This window comes from Procambarus clarkii, chromosome 18, assembly GCF_040958095.1.
Source record: "Procambarus clarkii isolate CNS0578487 chromosome 18, FALCON_Pclarkii_2.0, whole genome shotgun sequence".
In the NCBI taxonomy this organism is placed as follows: Eukaryota; Metazoa; Arthropoda; class Malacostraca; order Decapoda; family Cambaridae; genus Procambarus; species Procambarus clarkii.
In genome coordinates this window covers 24,005,882-24,020,153 of record NC_091167.1, presented here as the reverse complement: position 1 = coordinate 24,020,153, position 14,272 = coordinate 24,005,882, and the positions used below count along the sequence as shown (strand labels likewise).

General features: G+C 46.3%; 1 protein-coding gene across 1 annotated transcript; it reads right to left on the bottom strand.

Annotated features, from left to right (window-relative positions):
* Positions 1-3,504: 3,504 nt before the first annotated feature.
* On the bottom strand, positions 3,505-6,868 carry LOC138366019 (uncharacterized). Its single transcript, XM_069326738.1, has 2 exons — positions 6,790-6,868; positions 3,505-4,133 (listed from the first exon to the last, which is right to left on the bottom strand). Exons 1-2 carry the CDS (start codon positions 6,866-6,868, stop codon positions 3,505-3,507), a joined length of 708 nt encoding a protein of 235 aa, XP_069182839.1.
* Positions 6,869-14,272: the final 7,404 nt, after the last annotated feature.

The following is a 14,272-nucleotide window of genomic DNA, read 5'->3' as shown; positions in this document are numbered from 1 at the left end:
ATATATATATATATATATATATATATATATATATATATATATACCTAGTAGCCAGAATGCACTTCTCGGCCTACTATGCAAGGCCCAATTTGCCTAATAGGCCGAGTGATTTTCTTTATTTTCAATAAACTGTTTCCTATTGGTTTATTTTAATATTATTATCATATTATATTAAGAACATAAATTATTGATTTATTTATGTTAGTTTAGGTTAGATTAAGATAGGATAGGTGCTGAGTCTGTCCTGTCTTTGGGTGCAGTCTATAGAATTCCTAACACTGATGTGTCCGAATTCAACTCAAACCTTAGAAATCTAATACTTGATAACAGACTGAACAAAAACCATCTAATTATCACAGGGGACTTTAATATTGACCTCTGCGAGCCTGAACACCCTACTGCTGTTAGCTTCCTCAACTGTATGAATTCCTGCTTCCTCATACCCTTAATCACTAGACCTACTAGAATCACTGATAGTACTGCCACGACTCTAGATCACATCTGGACAAACATAACCTCTCCGCTTACTTCAGGTATAATCACCGATAGCACTACAGACCATTACCCCACATTTCTCTTAACTAACATTAGCAAACCACCTCTAGAGTCAAAGGAGTTAAGTTTTAGGCTGCACAATGAAACTGCTATAGACAATTTTATAACTGCTGCTGATAATGTCAACTGGGAGTCCGAGTTTGGTAACATAGGGAACATCAACCTATCAGTGCAATCTTTTCTTCAAAAAACTCTTAGCCTTTATAACACCCACTGTCCTATGCTTACAAAACAAGTCACAACCAAAAGGCTTAACAATCCCTGGCTTACAAAGGGAATACTTAAATCCATTAATAAAAAACATGACCTTGAGAAGAAGTATTGGTTAGGAATTGTCTCCAAAGAATTCTCAGAATTACTCGTTATTGCTATCTAAGATAATTAGACGAGCCAAAACTAAATACTACGAAGATAAATTTACCCAAATAAAGAGCAACATTAAAAAAACTTGGGGCACAATTTCACAAATATTGGGATCAAAGATTTTAAATAACAAACCAACACTCCTGTCCAATAACGATGGTCAGCTTTCAGCCTCAGATTCTGCTATTGAGTTCAATAGGTTCTTCTCTTCCATTGAGCCATCCCTTGCAAATGATATTCCATCTTCCAGTACCAATATTCAGGACTATCTTACAGGTAACTATCCACAGCAGTCTCTGTACCTAAAGCCTATTAATTCCACTGACGTCAATGAGCTAATCCTTTCCCTTAAAACCAAGTCTAGTGCCCTTGAGGAGATACCAACTTTAATTTACAAAAAAGCCTCCAGAACTTTAGCCCCTGCTATTGCATTGCTCTTCAACAAGTCACTTGAACTCCAAACCTTTCCAGATATCCTAAAAAAAAGCGAGAGTTACCCCTGTACAAAAATATGGTGATCTCACAGATGTTAACAACTACAGACCTATATCAATCCTGCCTAACTTGTCAAAAATTTTTGAAAAACTAATCTACAAGTAGCTTTACTCTTATCTAGGCAAACACAATATATTTAGCTCTTGCCAATATGGCTTTAGACCCAAAAAAGCACTAACGATGCACTTATTAGTATGCTTAACTTGATTTATGCAGCTCTTGATAAAAATGAGTTCCCTGTTGGGTTATTTGTGGACCTGCGCAAGGCTTTTGACACTGTCAACCATCAAAACCTTCTTTCTGACCAGGGGAGAAAAAGACAGGCCGATTGGGGCTTAAATTTTATTAGTAAATTAAATTCTGCAGAACATGTAAATAATATAAGTAGGAATTAACAAATATAACTTGTCCATGTCTGAGGACTGATTAACTTAAAATGTACCCCCGTAGTAGTAAGCATAGCCTATAGTGACATGGCAAACACGTTCTGCAGAAACCTAATGGCCGATGAAATGTAATTAGAACTAGGTATAACAGTCAGGACACAAAGGGGAAATAAAGTGTATAGACACAACACTTAACGGAGCCCGACCAAGACATAATGGGAAATCCTAGAATTAGCAGGCGGGCAGAAAATACCTAGTGACTGGGGAAAACTGATATATGACAAATGGGAGAAGTTTTTCCCAGGGCATGAGGCCGGCCGCCAAGGAATAAGGAGAAGGGTTTCCTAACTCTTACTAGCACCTAGACTGGGCAAAGGATTAGCTGCGGGCAGCGGGACACTTGGGGACCGGCGCTGCACCCCCACCGCAGGCCAGCTGGCCGGACCCCCCCCCCCCCCCGAAGGGCGAGGCCCGCTGGCCGCAATTAAGGAGGCCTCAGAGTGGCAGAGCAACAACGTCCCGGACGTAGTCAGCTGGGGGTTCCAGCTGGTTGCTGGACCCGCCATTATCTCCGTTGGCGAGCCCGTCAAGAGAGCTGAGTGGCCCTGCCAATTCTAAAGGTAAGAGGGCGTGGTCGGCTGGAGGCGAGCCTAGCTCTGCGAGGGCGGCGCGAATTAAGCGCCCTGGAGAAGTCTTGCCTGTTCACTGGGGCACGGGCCGGGTAGAAATTGTCGGGGGGGAGGGGGGGAGGCGCTCGCTGGGCTAGGGTATGCGTGCGTCCTGCGCTGTGCTTGTAGGATCCGAAGAGTGTTGATTCCTGACCATGTAAACGATACCTGGTCCAGTCGGACGTACGTCGATTTTTTGTCGCGTAGATCACCTCCCCCGGGCTGAAAGATATAAGGCAGTAAGGGTGGGCAGAAGCGGCATGCAGTGTTACCGTGACAGGCAAGAGCCTTTGCTTGGAGCAAAGGTGGGAGAAAGCCAGTAGGAGAACAGCAAGGAAGCACAAAGCAACTATATAAACAGGGATAATACGAAACACTATAAATCTTGATAATATAAACAATACATATACCAAGAACGGGTATGTACAACAAAGCAATATATACATAAACAATAAAATGGAATAAGAACCAATTCTTAAAGCCAAATCTCCTCTTTCTAATCAATCACCCTCTTAGGCTATTCATATATGATGAAGGTATAAATGTAAGTAAATATTTGTTTGTAACCTATCTAAATAAGCTGCATTTATTCAGTTTTCGGCCATGATGATTTTTATCATTAATAATTTACCTCTTTTGTTTAAGTTATCATTGAGTTGTATAGTTGCTACAGCGTCTGTACTAAAGGGTGTGAAAAATCAATAACTAAACATACGAGAAAGAACGTTCTTTGTCGTTTTAATACTTGACATAAAAATCATAATTTTCGGTATTTGATTGGCTTATGATTGCTATAAATGCACGGCACAGTTGGCCAGGTGCTCAACTGACACGACACAGTTGGCCAGGTGCTCAACTGACACGGCACAGTTGGCCAGGTGCTCAACTGACACGGCACAGTTGGCCAGGTGCTCAACTGACACGGCACAGTTGGTCAGGTGCTCAACTAACACGGCACAGTTGGCCAGGTGCTCAACTAACACGGCACAGTTGGTCAGGTGCTCAACTAACACGGCACAGTTGGCCAGGTGCTCAACTTACACGGCACAGTTGGCCAGGTGCTCAACTGACACGGCACAGTTGGCCAGGTGCTCAACTAACACGGCACAGTTGGCCAGGTGCTCAACTAACACGGCACAGTTGGCCAGGTGCTCAACTAACACGGCACAGTTGGCCAGGTGCTCAACTAACACGGCACAGTTGGTCAGGTGCTCAACTAACACGGCACAGTTGGTCAGGTGCTCAACTAACACGGCACAGTTGGCCAGGTGCTCAACTGACACGGCACAGTTGGCCAGGTGCTCAACTGACACGGCACAGTTGGCCAGGTGCTCAACTAACACGGCACAGTTGGTCAGGTGCTCAACTAACACGGCACAGTTGGCCAGGTGCTCAACTGACACGGCACAGTTGGTCAGGTGCTCAACTAACACGGCACAGTTGGCCAGGTGCTCAACTGACACGGCACAGTTGGTCAGGTGCTCAACTAACACAGCACAGTTGGCCAGGTGCTCAACTAACACGGCACAGTTGGCCAGGTGCTCAACTAACACGGCACAGTTGGCCAAGTGCTCAACTAACACGGCACAGTTGGTCAGGTGCTCAACTAACACGGCATAGATGGCCAAGTGCTCAACTGACACGGCACAGTTGGCCAAGTGCTCAACTAACACGGCATAGATGGCCAGGTGCTCAATAAACTACTATGCCATAGTGGAGTACAATTAGTGACCAGGTGACAGACCAATAGTGACAATTAATTTTGTGAAAACTCACAAAAACACACCCAGGATAATCGTCTATTTCAACTCTAGTTTTAATTTCGTAATGTGAGTTTGTATGAGATAACACACTGCCAAACACTAGAGGACAGCCTAATCTAACTTTCAGATGAATATATTCGATTGTTTTTTGTTTTTTGTCATTGAAACATTTGGTATTGATCCCCCAGTGGAGAAGACAAGGAATGCTAGTCATATATTGATCGGGGACTCATATTTGATTAAGTGGCGGTCAATTAGTGCATGTGAGCTGCTCCAGTGTAAATAATGTAGGCAGTGGGGGTGACGGCGGTCGGTGTAGCACTCGCCTGCACGCACGCACACACTCGCCTGCACGCACTCACATTCGCCTGCACGCACTCACATTCGCCTGCACGCACTCACACACTCGCCTGCACGCACTCACACACACTCATCTACACGCAATTGAAGCCAAGATCGGGAACATCCCATAATTCAAACTTGTAAGACATTGCCTCTTCTAGTTTGCGAAACTCACTGGCGCAGTGGGCTGCATCCTCGATTCACAACCGAGGATCACGGGTTAGATCTCCTCGGTAGAACAGAAAAATTTGGGCAACGTTTCGTGTCACCTGATGCCCGTGTTCAGTAAGTAGTTAATAGGCATTTGGGGATTAGACTGATGGAGTGGGTTACATCCTAGGGACGGTCATAGTAATTAGGCTAGTAGATGGAATAGGTATAATAGGTTGGGAGGCATTAGACAACGGTGGCTGGAAGGCTAAGTCATCTCCAGCCCTCGTTCGTGACCCATAAATACTCAGAGATGCCAGTTCCTCCTTCAGTGTTGCCACCAACCTGGCCTCCGTAGATATGTTTAGAGTCAGAGGAGAGTGGCGGTGACGGGGTAGAGAGTATCGTACGCCAACTATACACTACAGCGGGCCAACCAGTGTGGTCAAGAAAGATAGTGTGCACTCTACATTATTAAAACAGTTAACACTGTGCAGCATCACTGAAAGTACTCAGAGTATGGGTAACGATGTGTATCAGTGCTATACCGACGGCTCTGTAGAAGAAGGTGGACGATGTACCGGATGTGCGTGTAATATATTTGAACAATCTTCTCTCGTACATACAGCAATGAAGCGCGTCAATGACTGGGCAAGTACAACTCAAACCGAACTTGCAGGCATATACCTTGCCACTGAATTTTTAAAAGACAAAGGCAGTGGACTTATATACTGTGACTCGCAGAGTGCACTCCTGGCACTGAACGCACATAGTAGTGACACCCAGAAAATAGTCAGTGATATTCGAATGAATGTTTTAGCTGCTAAAGAAAACAGATTTGAAATTAAATTCCTATGGATACCATCACATGTTGGCATCTCAAGGCATGACACTGTTGATATGCTTGCTAAGACAGCCTGCAGAAAACCAGTAATAGAAATTGATATGGGTGTTTCATTAGCACTGACAAAGAGAATACTTAAACAAATATTTAATGAAGATCTCACCGACCTAACAAATTCACAATTCATATGTCCCATATTGACTGACTTTCGCCCTCCTGGGCTTAGGTATGCTGAACTCTGTAACTACTATATGAATACTGGAACACTTGATGATATATTGGATTTGTATCCATAATTGACCATGTAAGGTATCAATTATACAATGTATGTATGTGATGTAACTATATAACCTGAGCTTGTAAAAACACTTTAATCACCTTCAGTGGTTAAGTGCTTAATTACACACTAGATTCTCTATCAGCTATCTCACCCTGTCAGAGTAAAAGAGACAAATGTATGTGAATGCATCTGTGTGAATATATGTATGGATATATGTATATGTACGTATATGTGTGTGTGTATGTATATGCATGTGTATAAAGTATATATGGAAGTTTTTTTTTTTAGTTTAGTTCATTTACTATGCACCCCATACCCATCTTGTGGGCGGTAGTGGAAAGGGTTACAGAGGCACATAATGGGCTCAGGGACTGAACCCCACAATTCATTTAGCTAAGCAAGTTACAATCTTGATGAGCTAGTTACAAAATTCAATATAAGTAGTCACATCAACAATGGGTTCGAGATCGACCTCATGTACAGGTTCTAAATTAAGCAACTGACATATGTGGAGAGCTAGTGTCAAAATTTATATGTTTGTCCTGCACACCGCCCCCTATCCAGTGGGCAGCGGTGGCTAGGTTACAATCACTTAGTTACTACCTACAGTTAGCAAACTGGGGATATTTGGCTAAAATTTCTGGTAGCAGATCATTTTGATTGAAATATTGACACATCGCTGGAACATTGGTTATAGAATTGTCTCTAAATTCACGTATCTTTTCGCACTCCATCACATAGTGACGGAGGGTGTGCGAATAATTTTGTTGACACAGTTTACATTTGGTCAGGTCTACATCAGCAGATAATGAGAATTCCCAGAGATACTTGTAACCGAGTCTAAGGCGAGCAGTAGTAACATCTAGAAGTCTGCTGATTTTATTGGATGATCCATAGATGTGTGGCTCCTCTTGCATGATAGTATGATGATAGAGGGAATTACTGGTATCAATTTCACTTTGCCTCAGATCTACAAGATCTTGTTGAAGTTCTCGGTGTACTGCTGCTCTCAGATTGCTCATTGACAATCCAAGGTTGCACTCAACGTCTCCTTTAAAGGCAGATTCTTTGGCTAACTCATCAGCTCTATCATGCATTCGGAGGCCAACATGAGATGGAGACCACATGAAATGGACTCTGTTACCATCCTTAATAATTTTGTTGTATTTGTGTCTAGCTTCGGACACGAGCATGTTACAGTTATGTCTTAAAGAGTTGAGAGCATTTAAGGATGATAAGGAGTCACTTACAATTAATGTATCAAGTTTTGAGACTTGTACACATTTCAGTGCAAGGATCAAGGCAAATAGTTCGGTCTGAAGGGTAGAGGCCCAGTTGTTTATACGGACTCCCCACTCAAAGTACAAGCCATCGCCCATTGTCAGAACAACTGCACTTCCAGCTGCACCCGTGGTGCGGTGTAGGGAACCATCAGTGTATATGATTTGAGAGAGAGAATGCTCTGTGGACAGAGCATCAATATGGCTTAAGGCGTTGAGCTTTGCCTCAAGACGAAGCTTGGGCTGATCTCTAATTTGCTTCTTGGGTGGAAAGGGAGGGATTAAAACTGGAAAGGGTGGCTGATCAGAATTACATTTCACCTTTGTAAATGCACATTAATGACACTATGTAAAAGACACATTGAACACTTTAAGTAGGGCATACGTAAATCTGTGTATCTATGTATTTACGTATGAAGGTTAGCTTAGCATTTTAAAAGCACCGAATCACCTTCTGTGGTTGATTGTTCAATAAACCCTTGAACTATATGTTTAACACATCTCTAACCCTGTCCATGGAGGACAGAAGAAAATGTATATATGTTGGTTAGCATTATAAATGTGTGGCCACGTCTGTGGTAGAAAATAATAATAAAAAAAGTGTGGTCTGGGGGGCCAGGTCTGGTAGTGTGGTCTGGGGGGGCCAGGTCTGGTAGTGTGTGGGGGGCCAGGTCTGGTAGTGTGTGGGGGGCCAGGTCTGGTAGTGTGTGGGGGGCCAGGTCTGGTAGTGTGGTCTGGGGGGGCCAGGTCTGGTAGTGTGTGGGGGGCCAGGTCTGGTAGTGTGTGGGGGGCCAGGTCTGGTAGTGTGTGGGGGGCCAGGTCTGGTAGTGTGGTCTGGGGGGGCCAGGTCTGGTAGTGTGGTTTGGGGGGCCAGGTCTGGTAGTGTGTGGGGGGCCAGGTCTGGTAGTGTGTGGGGGGCCAGGTCTGGTAGTGTGGTCTGGGGGGGCCAGGTCTGGTAGTGTGGTCTGGGGGGGCAGGTCTGGTAGTGTGGTCTGGGGGGCCAGGTCTGGTAGTGTGTGGGGGGCCAGGTCTGGTAGTGTGGTCTGGGGGGCCAGGTCTGGTAGTGTGGTCTGGGGGGCCAGGTCTGGTAGTGTGGTCTGGGGGGCAGGTCTGGTAGTGTGGTCTGGGGGGCAGGTCTGGTAGTGTGGTCTGGGGGGCCAGGTCTGGTAGTGTGGTCTGGGGGGGCCAGATCTGGTAGTGTGGTCTGGGGGGCCAGGTCTGGTAGTGTGTGGGGGGGCCAGTTCTGGTAGTGTGGTCTGGGGGGCAGGTCTGGTAGTGTGGTCTGGGGGGCAGGTCTGGTAGTGTGTGGGGGGCCAGGTCTGGTAGTGTGGTCTGGGGGGCCAGGTCTGGTAGTGTGGTCTGGGGGGGCCAGATCTGGTAGTGTGGTCTGGGGGGCCAGGTCTGGTAGTGTGTGGGGGGGCCAGTTCTGGTAGTGTGTGGGGGGCCAGGTCTGGTAGTGTGGTCTGGGGGGGCCAGATCTGGTAGTGTGGTCTGGGGGACCAACTGACCTTTGACCTGGCTAAAAGGGGGAGATCCATGGATGTTTACACATAAGAATCTGGGGTCTAATTCCATTGCAATGTTGATTGCTTTGTTTGTTTGCCAATACTTTTTTTTTACTTTTGTTTCTTCCATTGTACATTTATATGTTGTTCTTACTGAAGTGTAACTGTATAATGTACTTTGCATCGTGTTAATTTTGTTAGTTTACTTTTATCAATATGTCACTGGCAATTTTTCTTTCTTTTAGGGTTTAGTTATGGTATCTTGGATGAGTTAGGATAAGACAAAATTAGCTTTAATTATCATACACCCGATTTTGTCTTAACTCCGGGGAAAGGGAGCTGTAACACCCATGCCCCCCCCCCCCCTTTAGAGTTCACACCCAGGGAAGCCTTCTCCAAGAGGTCAGCCCAGATAACCTCCGGATTATCTTGTATGTTGATTAAAAAATTCCTGGGTTAGTCTTAGTCAGCTAGTTTCAAGTATGTAATATTTCATGATACTCTTGTCAAACATTGCAATGGAATTAGACCCCAGATTCTTATGTGTAAACATACATGGATCTCCCCCTTTTAGCCAGGTCAGAGGTCAGTCACACACGTAATTAATAATTCCTTTCTTGAACAGTGTATGGTGAATGTCAAACAAATTTAATGAAAATTCTTGAGTGTTTGTGCACGTGTGGCCCGACCTCTTTTTGATCTAGGTAGCAACAGCAAATCTCCCCCTTCCCCCTTTTTTTGGGGGGGGGGGGTGTATATATATTGGTCCTGTAGAGACTTAGAGACAGAGTGCGGGACACCGGGGTCGAGAGAAGGCTGTGGAGAACATCGCACAGCCAGGGAGTGACAGAGTGAATCCACCAGATGGAGAGACAGAGGTCTTAAGGTAATGTGTGTGATCTCTGAGGTTTTGTTCCATGTCTAAATTTCTTAACTATTGGCCAGTGTTAGAGTAGGATTTATAAGTGGTGATTAGCATAATTTTGGTCTCAATAAACTCATGTTAAATTTTCCGTCTGTGTCAATTGTTGAATCCTCTTAGCCTTTTGGATATAGTGGCTGACAACCGTCCCATAATTAATGACAGTTATAGAAAGTACTCTCCAAGTCAAGCAATGTTTCTTGCCTCGTTGCTTGATATAGTCTCAATGGTCAAAGCAGATGGTGGCAGCGTTTTTAATCCTGTGAAGCATTTCCTTATTGGCAGTGTATCTTTTGGTTCCAGTGTAACCATCATATGTCAGCTCATATTACAGTGTTCAATAACAGTGTTACCAAGTGCAACCGATAGGAAGTGTTACTCAGGATAAGTAGTGTTTACATTATTAGTTTAGTACTTATTTTATCGTGGTGTTACAATTATAGTGGTGTTACATCCGTACCCTCCTCACGTGCCCGTACCCTCCTCACGTGCCCGTACCCTCCTCACGTGCCCGTACCCTCCTCACGTGCCCGTACCCTCCTCACGTGCCCGTACCCTCCTCACGTGCCCGTACCCTCCTCACGTGCCCGTACCCTCCTCACGTGCCTCACGTGCCCGTACCCTCCTCACGTGCCCGTACCCTCCTCACGTGCCTCACGTGCCCGTACCCTCCTCACGTGCTTCACGTGCCCGTACCCGCCTCACGTGCCCGTACCCTCCTCACGTGCTTCACGTGCCCGTACCCGCCTCACGTGCCCGTACCCTCCTCACGTGCCCCACGTGCGACAATATTGCACCAAATCACGAAGGATGAAATCTTCCTAAAGAAATTGTGTTGTGTGAAATGTCACTTTATTTAACTTATCACCGAGAAGTGCATTTTGAGGCGGTGGTTCAGGCGCTACATTGTGTGGCCGAGCGGTATGCATAAACCATGTGGCACCCTGGCTACCACACCACACCACACCACCACAATACATTGGTGGCCAGCTACCTCACACCACACCACCACAATACACTGGTGGCCAGCTACCACACACCACAATACACTGTGGTGGCCAGCTACCACACACCACACCACCACAATACACTGTGGTGGCCAGCTACCTCACGCCACACCACCACAATACACTGTGGTGGCCAACTACCTCACACCACACCACCACAATACACTGTGGTGGCCAACTACCTCACACCACACCACCACAATACACTGTGGTGGCCAACTACCTCACGCCACACCACCACAATACACTGTGGTGGCCAACTACCTCACACCACACCACCACAATACACTGTGGTGGCCAACTACCTCACACCACACCACCACAATACACTGTGGTGGCCAACTACCACACCACCACAATACACTGTGGTGGCCAGCTACCTCACGCCACACCACCACAATACACTGTGGTGGCCAGCTACCTCACACCACACCACCACAATACACTGTGGTGGCCAACTACCACACCACCACAATACACTGTGGTGGCCAGCTACCTCACACCACACCACCACAATACACTGTGGTGGCCAGCTACCACACCACCACAATACACTGTGGTGGCCAGCTACCTCACACCACACCACCACAATACACTGTGGTGGCCAACTACCACACCACCACAATACACTGTGGTGGCCAGCTACCTCACACCACACCACCACAATACACTGTGGTGGCCAACTACCACACCACCACAATACACTGTGGTGGCCAGCTACCTCACACCACACCACCACAATACACTGTGGTGGCCAACTACCACACCACCACAATACACTGAGGTGGCCAGCTACCTCACACCACACCACCACAATACACTGTGGTGGCCAACTACCACACCACCACAATACACTGTGGTGGCCAGCTACCTCACACCACACCACCACAATACACTGTGGTGGCCAACTACCACACCACCACAATACACTGTGGTGGCCAGCTACCTCACGCCACACCACACCACCACAATACACTGTGGTAGCCAGCTACCTCACTCCACACCACCACAATACACTGTGGTGGCCAGCTACCTCACTCCACACCACCACAATACACTGTGGTGGCCAGCTACCTCACTCCACACCACCACAATACACTGTGGTGGCCAGCTACCTCACACCACACCACCACAATACACTGTGGTGGCCAACTACCTCACACCACACCACCACAATACACTGTGGTGGCCAACTACCTCACGCCACACCACCACAATACACTGTGGTGGCCAGCTACCTCACGCCACACCACCACCGTCAATGCTCTGTCCCGCCTTTCACTTATTTACTGGTAACACGGTGGAGTGATGATAATGATTCCCGCTCAGTGACACGGGACGGTGACGCCTCCTGACCAGCGGTGCCTGCCTGGCTACTCTAGGGCGTCCGCACACCCCACCAGTACCAGGTGGCTGCATCACTGGTATATCATCGTGTCCAGTGAGAGAGCGCGGCATGTCTTCCTCGCACAGTCAATAATGTGATTGTGTATCTATACAACTCAATTGCTAACCACAATACACGTGGATAATGTCATTTAATTCACTTGGACTCGGTGCCTCGAATCACGAACCACACAAGCAGTAGCCCAGCTCTACCCACCACACCACTCAACACCAACAGTGAGAGAGGACCTCGGAAACACGCAACTACCATACAACCCAGATGTTAAACCTCCCCTGGGATGCCCTGGGATGTCTTTGGATGCCCCGGGATGCCCTGAGATGTCTTCGGATTCCCCGGGATGCCCTGGGATGTCTTCGGATGCCCCGGGTTGCCTTTTGATGTCCTGGGATGCCCCGGGATGCCCTGGGATGTCTTCGGATGCCCCGGGTTGCCTTTTGATGTCCTGGGATGCCCCGGGATGCCCTGGGATGCCACTTGTGTTCGGAGATGTCATTCGTTTCATTCACTTGGGCCACGAGAACCTTGTACCACAGGCCTCGAAAGTGGTAGTGAATGAAATGGGGACCAGTTCTCAAATGAATATGTCTTTACGTGTTTGTAGCTTTCTTAGATGACAGGTGTAATGATGACTGTGAAGCCCTTTAAGATGTCCTGATAGTTAACGATGGTATTGGGGTGTTGTTTAATTCCTTCTTGTAAAAGAAAAGTGAGATACCTACTCGGAGTGTTAGTTCGTGTCCAATATGGCACATATTTCGTAGCACACAGTATCCAGAGTAGTACTTGTACTCATATACTGCATTAGTACACTTCAGTTTGTCAGAGGAGGCAGAAATGTTTTTCATAATGAAAAAAGAAAGCTGTACGAAGGGTTGTTTTCATAAATAATAGGACAAATCTTTGGGTGATCCATGCCTTTGATAGTGTTGTATGTACACAATATATTACTATAGACAAATCTTCAGGTGTTTTGTATATAAGAACATGTCTTGTTTAATATGGTTAAACACATACCTCCTTAGTTACACACAGGGTTCCTGTAGCACTGTTGTTGGCGTGATCACTTCACAACCGAAAGGTTCCGGGTTAGATGGCCAAGCAGGGCTGACACATTGGGTATTTTTCTTTTCATTTGATGTCTTTGCTCACCTGGTAGTAAATAGGTACCCAAGAGTTATTCAACTGTTGAAGGTTGCATCTTGGGGAAGCTCAGAGGTCGGTCTAGGGTCTCCTGGCAACACCCGACACCTTAAAGTCCTCGACAAGGGGGAACTGTGATCATTTCAGCCAATCTTGGGCCAGAATGAAGCATTGTATGAGGAAGGTTAGTACATACGAACATAATACCAGAATAACCTTCCATGGGCTTTATTGGCTCGTGCGAGACAGTTGGTGCCGTATATCTTACCACGACCACCTGGCCACTGTACACTTGAGACACTCTAGCAACCCGTCATGCCCGGCCTCACCTTCCTTATATACAACTATTACATTCAAAAACCAGTATTTACTCAAGTATTTACTGAATCAAAAATAGTTTCTATGGTTTCGGGCTTTATTTTCTCTCTCACTCACACACACGCACACACACAATATATGTGTGTGTGGTCAAGGTCAGTGTCCCTCACTTGCATACCATGCAAGCTGATGGAGAAGATTGTGCGAAAGAAAGCTAGTGGAACATCTGGAGCGTAGGAACTTTGTGTCACAACACCAACATGGTTTCAGGGATGGCAAGTCCTGCCTCACAGGATTAATTGAATTCTATGATCAGGCAACAAGAATAAGGCAAGAAAGAGAGGGGTGGGCAGCCTGCATATTTTTGGATTGCCAGAAAGCCTTTGACACAGTACCACACCAGAGACTAGTGCGAAAGCTGGAGATGCAGGCAGGAGTGAAAGGGAAGGTACTCTATTGAATAACGGAGTACCTAAGTAACAGAAGACAGCGAATCACTGTAAGGGGTGAGGTCTCAGACTGGCGAGACGTCACCAGTGGAGTCCCGTAGGATTCAGTCCTTGGACCTATACTGTTTCTAATATATGTAAATGATCTCCCAGAGGGTATAGAATCACTCCTCTCATTGTTTGCTGATGATGCAAAAATTATGAGGAGGATTAAGACGGAGGAAGATAGTATGAGGCTACAAGATGACCTAGACAGACTGAATGAATGGTCCAACAAATGGCTACTAAAGTTCAACCCAAGTAAATGTAAGGTAATGAAACTAGGCAGTGGAAACAGACCAGACACAGGATACAGAATGGGAGATGAAGTCCTTCACACAACGGACAGAGAGAAAGA